General features: G+C 60.1%; 1 protein-coding gene across 1 annotated transcript in view; it reads right to left on the bottom strand.

Moving 5' to 3' along the window:
* ARHGEF18 (Rho/Rac guanine nucleotide exchange factor 18) overlaps positions 1-12,621 on the bottom strand; it is a 79,662-nt gene that overhangs the window by 48,136 nt on the left and 18,905 nt on the right. Inside the window, exons 3-10 of the mRNA XM_084884395.1 lie at positions 9,995-10,254; positions 8,541-8,691; positions 7,882-7,996; positions 7,013-7,070; positions 6,702-6,746; positions 6,044-6,121; positions 4,975-5,080; positions 4,739-4,880 (exon numbers count right to left, since the gene is read on the bottom strand). Coding sequence (XP_084740521.1) covers positions 4,739-4,880; positions 4,975-5,080; positions 6,044-6,121; positions 6,702-6,746; positions 7,013-7,070; positions 7,882-7,996; positions 8,541-8,691; positions 9,995-10,254 — 955 coding nt within the window. The remainder of the gene's footprint in view (positions 1-4,738; positions 4,881-4,974; positions 5,081-6,043; positions 6,122-6,701; positions 6,747-7,012; positions 7,071-7,881; positions 7,997-8,540; positions 8,692-9,994; positions 10,255-12,621) is intronic.

The raw sequence follows: 12,621 nt of genomic DNA, 5'->3' as shown, positions 1-12,621 counted from the left end.
CACCTAATGTGGCTTCACGGTGGAAGTGGATCTGCATTGTGTTTTAAAAGGTGAGTAAGAGTTAGGTGGCACAGGGAGTTCCAGGAACAGCACAGAATGAGCAGGCACTCCGCTCAACGGCAGCCACAAGGTCTCAGGGTGGCTGAGCTTCGGAGCCAAGGTGGCTGAACAGTGGGAGAGAAGGGTGGAGGGGTAGGCGGGGCCAGACCATGAAGGGCCTCAGAGGCCAAGGCCAGGGACAGGACTGTCTGGAATGGTATTCCTTTGGAGGGCTGGTCTCTGGGAAAGAATGTCAGCTTCACGTGGAGACCCACCTCCTGTAATTACCCGAGACTGAGTCATTCCCTGGTCTGTGTCACCCACTGTGGGCTGCTTCCTCTAGGGCAGTGTTTCCCAAACTTTTGACATATGTGCACCCCTTCTATAATTTTCGTAACGCTGAGTACCCCTCGTACTCATGAGAACGTAGAATTAGGCGCAGCTAAGCACGGTGCAGTGCCTATCCCCACCAAACTCCGGTGCAACGTGTACCCCCACCAAACTCTTCCCGTACCCCTGGGGGTACGCGTACCACACTTTGGGAAACACTGCTCTAGGGGACAGGGAGTGATGTGTGGCTTTGCACGTCTCCCACGGTAGATGAGCTTGTGGTGAGTTATACCTGGAGGTGCCTGCTCTCAGCCTGTAGGGAGTGAGACACAGCTGTTCTGGCTTCCCGAGCCTCTTTAGACAGGCTTAGGTGCTCTGCTTTAAATGCTAGCTTTGCCTTCACAACAACAAAGAGTGATGATGATGATGATGATGATGACGACGACGATGACGACGACGATGATGATAGATGCTACCATTGCCCTTCCATACCAGGCACCAAGCTAAGTGCTACCTACGTTAATTTCTTTCACACAAGCTCAAATCTTCCCTGAGCTCAAAGGGTTATTTTGAAAGTCAAATGCCTCCAAGAGCTGGAGCTTGAATTCTTCCCACCTGAGAGTAGACCCAACCGAGTGACTGGCTTCTAAACAACAGAATAGGAAGAGGGAAAAATAGCAACCTGGCAGACGTCACTTTAACCCCAGTTAATGAAGGTTAACATCCCCAGGGATGTCATGATCATAGCACTTGCCCTCTGATATGATGAGGCAAGAGGTTCCTCAAACCATAACCCCTGTGTCTAATGATGAGGAAACATCAGACAAAGCTAGACTGGAGGACACTGTACAAGACACATGGCTAATCCTTCTCAAGACTGTCATGGTCATGAGCAATAAGAAGAGGCTGAGAAACCGTCACAGACCAGAGAGACGGGAGGCAGGATGATTAACGATAGGGTGTCCTGAGCTGGATCCGAAAATAGGAAGATCACCCTAATGGAAACAACAAAACAACAACAGCAACCAGGTGGAATCTGAAGTTGGAGTTTGGTAAGTAGTGTTTTTCTTATGTGATCAATGTACTGTGGTCATCTATAATAATAAAAGGGTAATATGCTAATTAGACCGGGTGTCATTCCAGATGTCCTTCCTGACAAAGCTGGGGCCAGAGGGAAGCCAGCCCATCCTGGGTGCCTACGGGCGGCCCGAGGGAAGCCGCCTGGGTCAGCGGGGGGAGGAAGGCCTACTCTGGCATGAATTTTTGTGCATCGGGCACCAGCTGAGTGAAAGATACAAGGGGACCCTCTTTATTCTTTTTGCACCTTCCATTACATCTAAAATTAAAAGTTTAGGCGAAAGAGGGGGTCCCCCCATGGAGGGGTAGGAGGAGTTAGTTATGTTAAACATCTAAAATAGTTGTATACTCCTAAGTTGGGGTATACTGTATTGCCAAAATGCAGCAAAATAGTCCAGCTACAAGTTACAAGTTGGGCCATTTTGAAGCTTAGCCTGTTGGTTTGTTATAATGTTAAAATTTCTACCTAGGAGTTAGTTCCTCTAGAGCAGTGTTTCCCAACCTTCTCTCATGATGAGAATCACCTGGTGGAGTTGTTAAACCACAGATTCCTGAATCCCAACTAAGAAGTGCTAAACTAGAATTTTTGAGAACATATAGGTAAAATTGCATACCTAACTTAGTGCTCTGTATATAAAATCTGTCTTAGAGCACTAGTTAAGTATACAATTTTGCCTATATGTTCCCAAAAATTCTAGTTTAGCACTTCTTAGTTGGGATTCAGGAATCTGTGTTTTAACAACTCCACCAGGTGATTCTCATCATGAGAGAAGGTTGGGAAACACTGCTCTAGAGGACATAATTAGTATTGATTTTTCCTGTAACAAAATAAAACATTAGTTATGGCTCCTGCCCTGCCTGGCATTGTATTCTAGACTTGGTTGCTCAATGGTTTCTGTTAGCCACTCAAAGCAATCAATGACAGTGTCAGGCTCGTACCCAAGAATTAAATGTGATCCTTAATATCTAGTACTTCACCAGGAAGTACTGTTCCAGCAGCTGTTCTGGCCTGCATCTGGCCTGCACTGTGGGGTGCACGGGGGGGAGGAAGGGGGTTGTCCCTCTTGCCCCTCTCTCCTGTCCTGGTCCATTTCCTGTCTTAGCCTTGCACTGCTGGCGGCCAGTGCCCAGACTCCGACAGCGGGGCCGAGCCCCCGGCCACAGGAGAAGATGCCTTCTCAGCAGCTACGGGCTCCCGGTGGTCCGGCTCCTGATCCCGGGGCCCCGGGGGGAGGGGGCTGAAGAGGGCTCCCAGCTTCTATAAGTGCGGGGAGGGGACTGAGACCCCAGGCTCCTGGCCGGGGACCTAGGAAAGGCTCACAGCCCAAATGTGAAGAGCCGGCTCTCCCTATTCTCTGGAATTCGCTCCCGGGCTGGGAAACCCAGGAGTCCCCACCTGCTTAGGCCCAAGAGGGACAGTCAGACTCGGCGGCCCTGGCCTGGGACTTAGGGTGGCCCACAGGCCCCTGTGAGTTCCCCAGCCAAGGCACCCCTCGGACCTCCTGGCTGGACACCAAGGGTTGGGGGAGGGGGCAACAGAGAATTCCTGGACAGAGAAAGGTCACCCCAAAAAGCTACTTCCCAAAGAAGCAGCCCGCCCTCTGCTCCGTGGCTGCTGCGGCGAGCGGCAGTCTGCCCTGCGGCCTGTTAGGCGGGGAGCCCTGCCGGAGCCTGCGCTGGCTGGGGAGTAAGTGACACCATGTCACCGCCGGTCATCAGTGCTCCCCCGCAGGGATAGCTCAGAGAGAAGCCCCACAGGCACAGTGCTCCGAGAGATAAACGGGCTTTGTCCCTGGATCTTGGAAACTTGTGGGAAATAGAATTTGACCCCAGAAACGCTGGCTGGCTCATTTCTTCCTGAAGGGACACTGTCTCATGCTCCAGCCTCTTAAGGGACGAGGCTGTTAGGAAACCGTGGATGGGGACGGTTACTGGCCCAACTATTAGAAGCCAGTTAAAAGGCCAGACTTTGTCTACCACGACAGACTCGGGGCGGGAAGCCTCCCGGAAGGTCAGAGGCCTTCAGAATCCGCCACGGGTTCAAGGCCCCACCCCTGGACGGCTGTATTACCCTTTCGGGAAGAGTCTCTATCTCAAAGCCTCAAGACAAAGGACCCAGCCCACGCTCTTCCTCGGGGAGCAGCCCCGCCACTCCCTTTCCCTCTCCTTCCCCCGCAGACATGCATCTCCTGAACGCTAAGAGAACTGCAGCTCATCCGGGCTAAGCCCTGAGCCTGTCCCCACGGCTCCCTTTTCCCTGACTCCCCGAGAGCGAGGACAGCCCCGCCTGGCTCTCCTGCTGCTTCCACACTGAGCCCTTTGTTTCCTGCCCCAGCTTTACTAACGGTCCCTCGTGGTCCCCGGACTCTTGCTGTGAAATGTGTCCCACACCAAGTCAAGAGCCCACACAGCACCAGCTGGCTCTAGGCCCATGTCCGGCACACCACGGCTTGAGAGCCACATGCGGCTCTTTGGCCCCTGGAGTGTGGCCCTTTCACAAAATACCACAGCCTGGGCAAGACTATTTAGAAGAAGTGGCATTAGAAGAAGTTTAAGTTTAAAAAATGTGGCTTTCAAAAGCAACGTCAGCAGTTGTACTGTGGATATTTGGCTCTGTTGACTAATGAGTTTGCCAACCACGGCCCTAGGCAGACCCACTCCAGGCCGGTCCCCTTCCTGGTAACACCGCCATTCAGAGGCTGCAGTCCTCGTCCCCCCAGTGTCTCAGAAGGTGGCCTTATTTGGAAAGGGGGTCATTGCTGACGTCGTATGTTCAGATGAGGTGGCACTGGAGGAGGATGGGCCCCTAATGCAATGTGGCCGACTAGTGTCCTTTAGGAAAGGGGACATTGGGAGACAGGCACGCAGGCAGGCAAGACAGGATGTGAGCCTGCAGTTCGGCGGCCATAGGCCCGGGGGCGGCCAGACGCAGAGAGAGACCCAGGCTGTCTGACCCCATCCCTAGAGCCTGCGGGAGGAGCTGAGAGAGAACAGGCCGCACGGAGAACTTCGCCTGCAGCCCTCGCCAGCTAACTCCCTGCCCGAGTTCACCCTTCGCAAGATGATTTTGACAACGACAAACGTGAAACTTGAAAGGGAATTTGGGGGCCCCGCTAACCAAATGGTCCCTGCCCTTGGGGACGGAGGCCGGTGCTCTCCAGGAGCCACGGTCAGCCCGCCCTTGGCGAGGGCGGAATGGGACAGGAGTGCAGAGCGCGAAGGCGGCCACAGGAGCGGCTTAGAGAAGTGGAGAAGGTGCTGCTGCCCGCGGGGACAGGCGGGACAGACTTACCGGGGCTGAGCGCGGGAGGGCTGCACGGGGGGCAGGCGGAGTGGCCAGAGGCGGCTCCTCGGGACAGCTGGTGGCCGTCGACACGCTCCCTTCTCTCTCGCGCATCCTGATCCTTGTCCTTCAGAGGGCCCGGGCTTTTCCCCTGGGGGACAGAGGGGAGACTGAGGATCACAGGCCCCAGGGCCAGGGCTCGCTGACAAGCAAGGCAGGCAGAGGGCCCTGCCCTACCCCCTGACCTTGTCCTTGTGCCTGGTGACTCGACTGCGGAGGGAGCTGAGTCTGCCCTTCACCCTGGTGGTGCCCCTGTCACTCCTCTCGATGCTGCTGGCTCCATCCTCGCTCCTGAGGGTGGGAAGGTGGGGGGAGGGGAGAGCAGCAGGGTCAGAGGGCCATTCTGAGCCAGTCCTGCACTTCAATCCTGGAATTGACCTGCATCCACCTCCCTGTGGCCTCCTCCTCCTGTTCCACCTCTTCTGTGGCCCCACCTCTCTCCCTCCTTCTCTCACTCATCAGACATCTGAGGGACCCTAGAGATTGTGTTTGCAGGCGGGCAAGGACATGGTCTCAAGCTTGAGGTCCCCTGATGGGCCTGGGCTGCCATCCCTGCCTCTCCCTCTGATTACCCGCCCCCCCCCCCCCCCCCAGATCTAATGAGCCCATAAATCCTGCCTGTTCTTCCTGCGGGATTTCTCTCAAACCCTGCTCTCCTTCCCTCCCCGTATCACTGCCCTGGCTCGCCTGATCACCGGCACATCTTACTTAATAAATACTTGTTAGGTCAACGGCAAACAAGCCCAGCTGGACAGAATCGCTCCCTGGCCGGGATTCTGCACCCCCAGCCTGCACCCTGCCTGCCCCGCCATCTGTGCTCACCGTCCTCAGCCACTAGGCGGCTGTGGCCTCAGCTTTGCAGAGGTGACCGGCCCCTGCTGACTTCCTGCGCTGTCCCTCCTCCCAGCCCACCTTGACCCCGGTCCCCAGGCCAGAAGGCACTGTTCTCTCCCCGATCCTCAGCTCCGGACTGGCGAACTCGACCTTCCCTAGAGCCCAGTCCCAGCTGCCACCCCCTCCAGGAAGTCTTCCTCCCTCACCCCAGGTGTCTGAGGAGCCCCACCCTCACCCCTGCTGTTGCCCTTGGTCGTTCCAGCAAGAGGACCGGGCCCCCAGCTCCTGCCCCCAGCCCAGGCCAGGGTCCGAGGGCTGCCAGTAGTGCTTGTGCAAAGCTGTGCTGGGCTCCCACCTGCCCCGCCCGCAGTCTCTCCCCGCCCCCCCGGGCCCCCCCCCCCAGCAGCTCCGCCTACTTACTCGGACAGGAACTCAAACCAGGTGAGGTTGGAGGGGGCTTCTCTGGGGCTGACCGACAGGTGAGCCCTCTGCTGAGCCCTGCAGGACCAGAGGGACAGACTGGTCAGCAGCCCCTCCCCACCCCACGCCCTCTCCCCCAGGGTGTCTGCGGTCAAGTGTGAGCCTGCTGCCGCTCGGTCTGCTACCCGCTGCCCACTGCCATGGCCCGAGAGCCCGCCCTTCCTCCATGCGGGCTCGCATGTGTGGTCATCGGGGCATGGCTCCTGCAGAGGGCAGGGCCACGCCGGTGGAACAGAATCAGCGAGCGGGGAGCTTTCCTAACAGACAGTGTTTGCAGGGATGCACCGGTTCCATCTGCAGAGGCTTCGTGGCCAGCGCGGCTCTCTCCTCCCTCCATGGCCCTTCTCCCTTCCCCGCTGGCCCCCCTCCCACCAGCCCCCCTCCCATGTCCCCTCCCACCTGTCCTGCCCCATTCTCCCCGTCTTCTCCACAGCCTGTTTCCCACCCCTTCCTCTTACACCTGTCCCTCCACATCTGTCCTCCACCCTGTGTTCTCCGCAGCCGCCTACTACCTGTCCGTTCCCACTCTTGTCCCCATACCCGCCCCGCCCGTGTGCCCCCTCCTGTCCCCCGCCCCCGCCCGCCTCCTTCCGCTCACCCGTGGTACTGGCGGAGCTCCCGCAGCACCTGCTGCACCATCAGCCTGGCGGGAATGACAGCGCGGGTCACAGACGGCTCCCCGGAGGTGGCCACCGCGTGGTCCTGGAGCAGACCCTGCCCGGGAGCCGGGCCGCCCGCGGCCTGTGGGAACCTCTCGGAGGGCCTGCCCCCCCCCCCCCCGGGGAAGGTGGGTGGGAGAGAGGACGAGGCCATGGGGACGAGAGGGACCGTGGCTGCGGCAGCGCCGACACCTCGCCCTCCCCACAGCCCCCGGCTGCCCCGGGCTCCTCCCGCGGGGGCAGAACTCACAGGTGGTCTGGCTCCACGCGGTCCTTCTCCGGACGCTCCGGCCCGGGCGGCTCCCGGCCTGGGAGGGACCAACGTCAGGAGCGGCGGGAGGAGCTCCCCACCCCGGCTCCTGCAGCGACCGAGGAGCCCGCCCGCCGCAGGGGGCGCCCCTCACCGCCCTGCAGACTGGAGATGGCCCCGGCCTGCCACGCTCAGGGGAGAGGCGGACAGGGAAGAGAGCAGGGATGGAGGTATCCCCAGCTTTTCACAAGCGCTTAGGATGTGCTGTGTGTGTGTGTGTGTGTGTGTGTGTGTGTCAGGGTGTGTGTGTGTGTGTCAGTGTGTGTGTGTCAGTGTGTGTGTGTGTCAGTGTGTGTGTGTCAGTGTGTATGTGTGTTAGGCTGTGTGTGTTAGGGTGTGTGTGTCAGGGTGTGTGTGTGAGTGTGTGTGTGTGTGTGTGTGAGTGTGTGTGTGTGTGTCAGGGTGTGTATGTCAGGGTGTGTGTGTATGTGTGTCAGTGTGTGTGTGTGTGTGTGTGTGTGTGTCCAGTGGCTGGAGGAGGCACACTGTCTCAGTTCACGGTGTGGGTCTGGCCTGCAGGCCTGCCTGACACTGGGAGACACAGCTCTCAGGACCCAGGGTCTGAGACAAGAGGGGGCGACCAAAGAGACAGAGTCAGAGAGAAGGGAGGCAGCCATGGCGGTGGTGGGGCCTTGGCTCCAGACCCGTGGGGGAGGGGAGGGGAGGGAAGGGAGGGGCAGAGGCTCTCCCCCGCTCTGGAACCCCTCCCTCAGGACTCCACCCCCCCGGGCCCAGCTGGGACCCATCCAGGGCACTTGTAGCCAGCCCAGCGCCCTGCTGGTGTGAGTGCGGGACCCCGGCCTGGCTACCTTGGGCAGCTGGAGCGGGCACCTCCGAAGCCCGAGAGCTTTCCAGGGCGCTGATCTCGTCCAAGGTCACGGGCACCGACTGTGACCTCACCCTCTCCTCCAGGCCGGCACCTTCCTGCGGGAACAAGCCCCTCACTGAGCGGCGGTGCCAGGGCTGCAGGAAGGCTCCCACCCAGTCTGGCCCAGCCTCCAGCCACAGGCGGGCGCCCCGGCACAGGGCAGTGCGCCTCCCCGCAGCCAGGCCCGGAGCCGGGGCCGTACCTGCACCCTCCCCAGAGGTGTGCCGCAGGCCCCTGCCCCGCTGGGCTGTGGGCCGGGCCTGCAGGGTGAGCTGAGGTTCCAGGACCAGCCCGCCCGCAGGCCAGCCCGGAGCGGAGGCGCCGGCTCTCCCGGTGTGGGCCGCAGGCCGGACTGAGAAGAGGCCTCGGGGTGCAGACTCTGAGCACAGACAGGCCCCCTTCCCGCTGCAAGGCCGCCTGCCTAGCCCCCTCCCCCGGCCAATGGGCTGCGCCTCAGGGAGGATCCTCAGGCCCGGGCTGCAATGTCAGGGCTCCCCAGTCGTGGGCCCCAGCATGGACCCCGCCATGGCAGTGTCCCATGGTGAGGCTCTCTTCCCCCCCCGGAGGTGTGACTGACGGGCGGCTGCAGGCTGCACCCACCTTGCCTGGGTGCTCCACCTGCGTCCGGCCCCCAGAGAGACGCTCCTTGGTCCAGGCCTGCGGACTCTCCCCAGGAAGGTTCAGAGCAAGGGTAGCTAGCGTCCGCGGGAGACACGGCCCCTCACTCACCGCCGAGGCGTCGAGGCTGCACCTGGGGGAGAAGGGGGGGTTCAGGGGTCAGCAGGGCTTCTCCACCGGCACCGTCCGCTCAGCTCCAGCATCTGGGGGGGGGGGGGAGGACCCGAGGGTGGCACTCTGGCCATGGAGCCCAGATCTCCCTGTATCAGAGGGGGAGCGGGGCCCAGATCTCCCTGTATCAGAGGGGGAGCGGGGCCCAGATCTCCCTGTATCAGAGGGGGCGCGGGGCCCAGATCTCCCTGTATCAGAGGGGGAGCGGGGCCCAGATCTCCCTGTATCAGAGGGGGAGCGGGGCCCAGATCTCCCTGTATCAGAGGGGGAGCGGGGCCCAGATCTCCCTGTATCAGCGGGGGAGCGGGGCCCAGATCTCCCTGTATCAGAGGGGGAGCGGGGCCCAGATCTCCCTGTATCAGAGGGGGAGCGGGGCCCAGATCTCCCTGTATCAGCGGGGGAGCGGGGCCCAGATCTCCCTGTATCAGAGGGGGAGCGGGGCCCAGATCTCCCTGTATCAGAGGGGGAGCGGGGCCCAGATCTCCCTGTATCAGAGGGGGCGCGGGGAGGAGCCAGGCTGGTGGATTTGCTGAAGCTACATGTGCGTCACAGACCCCCATTCTTACAGGGACTGGCTTTCTGGTTGGGGTGAGAGGGTTGTGGGGTTGGGTGGGTGGTGGCTAACGCACCCGCCTCCACTCTTTAGGGCTGCCACTGTGGTGTGTGTGAAGTAGAGCATTCATGTGTCTTTTTAAAAAATATATATTTTTATTGATTTCAGAGAGGAAGGGAGAGGGAGAGAGAGAAACATCAGTGATGTGAGAGAGTCATTGATCGGCTGCCTCCTGCAACCCCTTCCCCCTCCACTGGGGATCAAGCCCACAGCCCGGTCATGTGCCCTTGACTGGAATAGAACCTGGGACTCTTCAGTCTGCAGGCCGATGCTCTATCCACTGAGCCAAACCAGCCAGGGCAATGTGTGTCTTGATTCCAAGGGCATCTGTGGCTTTGTGCATGCACATGCCACTGTCCTGGAGTGGGACATGTAGACCAATAGATGTGGGTCAGAGCGAGTGCATGTGCCAGCCTGTGCGTGAACGTGGGCAGCGGCACACCAGGTGTGTGTGGGCAAGCGTGCACACCTGGGCTCGCATCTGCCCGCGGTGTGTGCACAGTGTCGTTTGGGGCTTGCACACACTCATGTTTTCCCGTGCACGTGGATGTGCGTGTGGGCATGCACGTGTGTCCTGGAAGGGGGCTGCCTCTGCGGGTGCGGACGCCCCTGATCCTGGAGGGTCACGGAAGGCTCCGTGGCGGGGACCAACCTCTGCCAGCTGTCCGAGCAGCTGCGGGGCCTGGCCCAGCTGCACCTCCGCGGCCGGCCCCGGGGGCCCGCGGAGCCGGAGGAGGCTGACCCGCTTCCTGCTGCTCCGCTGGGCGGGTCCCTGGCCCCGGCCGCTCCAGTCTGGCCATGGGCAGGGGCCTCGAGGCCCAGGTCCTGGAGATACTGGCTGCCCTGAAGGGCCCCCCAGTCCAGGCTGAGGTCCTCTGTGCTGTCCCCGAGCGGCCCCGGAACCGCGTCCTCCTGCAGGCGGGGGAAAAAAGCACATTGGCGGAGGCAGCAGAGGCCCCAGACCCAGCCTGCCCGTACCCCTCTGTCCACCTGAGCTCGGCGCCTTCTCCGGGGGGTGGGCGCGGGCGGAGGGCAGTCCCACGGGCCCCTGTCTCACCCGGGCCTTCAAGGCCTTATTCCGCCAAGGGCTCCCGCCTCCTCTGAGTTTCCGACGGACCATGGTCCTCAGGAGCCCTGCCTGCTGCTCGCCCTGCTCCTAAGGCTCAGGGGAGACCAGGCTGCAGATGCAGCTGGCGAGCGCCCAGCGCAGAGGAGCGCGGTCCTGGCTGCGCTGCGTGCGGCTCCCGGTCGCCGGGCTGCTTGGGGCTCAGCTTCTCTGGGCCCTGTCTCCCCACCACGCTGGGACTGGGGTGCGGCATCTGCCCGAGGCACAGAGCTAAGGGGGAACCCAAAACTCAGGCATCAAGATAACGTCTTAATGTAATGTTTAAAGCCACTCAGAAGCAATGCAAGGAGATTCGTGATGATCACATTCTCAGCATTTAGGAATTGCAGTACCAGACCCTGCACCCTCCTCGCTCAGCTCCCCACCTCTGCCCCCTCCTGCAGAGAGGACTCGGGCACGTCTCCTTCCACTGCCCTTCCCTCCCAGCTCCCCGGCTGCTCCTAACACCACAGCGCGCGCCTCCACACAGTCCGAAAGGCTCCAGGCTCGGCCGCCCCTGCTTCTGGCCCCACGTGGCCTCAGGTTCCCTCCCACCCAGGAGGCACAACGTGCCAGGCAGGGTTAGACACCAGCTGCGCAGATGTGTCTCCCACAGCAGCTCCACCAGGGGGCAGTATTTTCCGGATCCGGAGACAAAGCGGCAGGGAGGAGAAAGGACTAACCCAGAGCCACGCAGTCCGTAAACAGCAGAGCGAAGCTCAAACTCTGGTCTGTCTGGACCCAAGCTCTATGTTCTTTCTTTACTCTGATCTCTGCTCCTTTCCCCTGCTTCCTTTGCCCTTCTCTCTCTTCCTCCCAGTCATTCTGTTTGTCAATTTTGCAACACCTGCCTTTTCTTCTTTTTGGAGACCCTTTTCTCCCAGCCCACTTAGAGTCAGCCTGGTGAACTCCTATTCATCCTTCAAAACCCAACTTTGGCATGCCCTCCAGGCTCTTGTCCCAACCCCTTGAGGTTAGGCCAGGTGTCCCTCTGTCCTTTTCCAGGCCTCTGTTAAGACCGTCTCCAGGTGGGAAAGCGGGTGGGTGGGCATCTCCTGCCCCAGGCATCATGTGATCTCAGGAAGCCCTCAATGGACTGTCCCAGCTGGTGGCTGGAGGTGTCCCCCGCATGAATTCTGCAAGAGGGCCCTTGGAGAGGATTACTGGATAAAATACAGGACTCCTGGTTAAACCGAATTTTAGATAAACAACAAGTAAGTTTTCTAGTATAGAAAATGTGGCAATGTTTGACATTTAAATCCAGCTGGGTGTCCTGTCATTTTATTTGTGCAACCTTGCCACCCTACCCCCGGACCCTGTGACACGGCCTGTCTTTTTACCAGGTGAGGGAGAAGGGGGGATTCCGGCGAAGACGAGGTGGGGACGGTTCCAGTTCGAAGTGGAAAAATACCCGCTAACCGGAAGCCAGCTCTGGGTCCGCGGGGTCTCCGCTGGCAGGAGGCAGCGGAGGCCGCACTCGCCCGGAGTAAGGGAGGGAGAGCGTGGGCCCGGCCTGCTCTCCTGGCCTCACCCACTTGGCGCGCTCTGCGTTCTGACCTCTCCCTCGTCATTCTTGGGATTGTGGCAAAATGTGCATGAGAAAGTGGACCAGTTCCTGCCATTTGTACGTGTGCAGCTCCGTGGCATTCAGCGCACTCACGTCATGTCACCACCATCCAGCTCCAGAGCTTGTCATCCTCCCAAATAGACACTCAGTCTCCGTCCAACACTCACTCCCCTTCCCTCCCGGCCCCTCCCGCCCCCTGGGGACCTTTACTCCAGTCTCTGTGGAGGGGCCGCCTCCAGGGCCCTCCTCTCAGGGAAACCACAGGGTATCTATCACTTTGTGTCTGATTTATGTCATTTGGCCTGATGTTGTCAAGGTGTATCTGTTCTCGCAAGTGCCGGGATTCCATTCCTTTTTAAGGCCGGATAACAGGCCGCCGTGTGGGTGGGCCGCACAGTGTGTGTAGACAGAGCACGTGGTGTGCATGCGTCATCTGCTGGGGGTGCTGGGCTGTCTCCACGTGCTGGCTGTTGTGGATAACGCTGCTGTGGATATGGGGGTGCCGATACGTGTGAGTCCCTGCTTCCAGGATTTGGGGGCAGATATTCAGAAGTGGAATGGCTGGAGCGCATGGTAATTGCATTTTTGATTTTTCAAGGACCTGCCA

This window comes from Pipistrellus hanaki (genome assembly GCF_964339955.1).
Source record: "Pipistrellus hanaki genome assembly, chromosome: 5".
Lineage (NCBI taxonomy): Eukaryota > Metazoa > Chordata > Mammalia > Chiroptera > Vespertilionidae > Pipistrellus > Pipistrellus hanaki.
The sequence above is the reverse complement of the archived record's forward strand: the minus strand, read 5'-3'. Positions and strand labels throughout refer to the sequence as shown.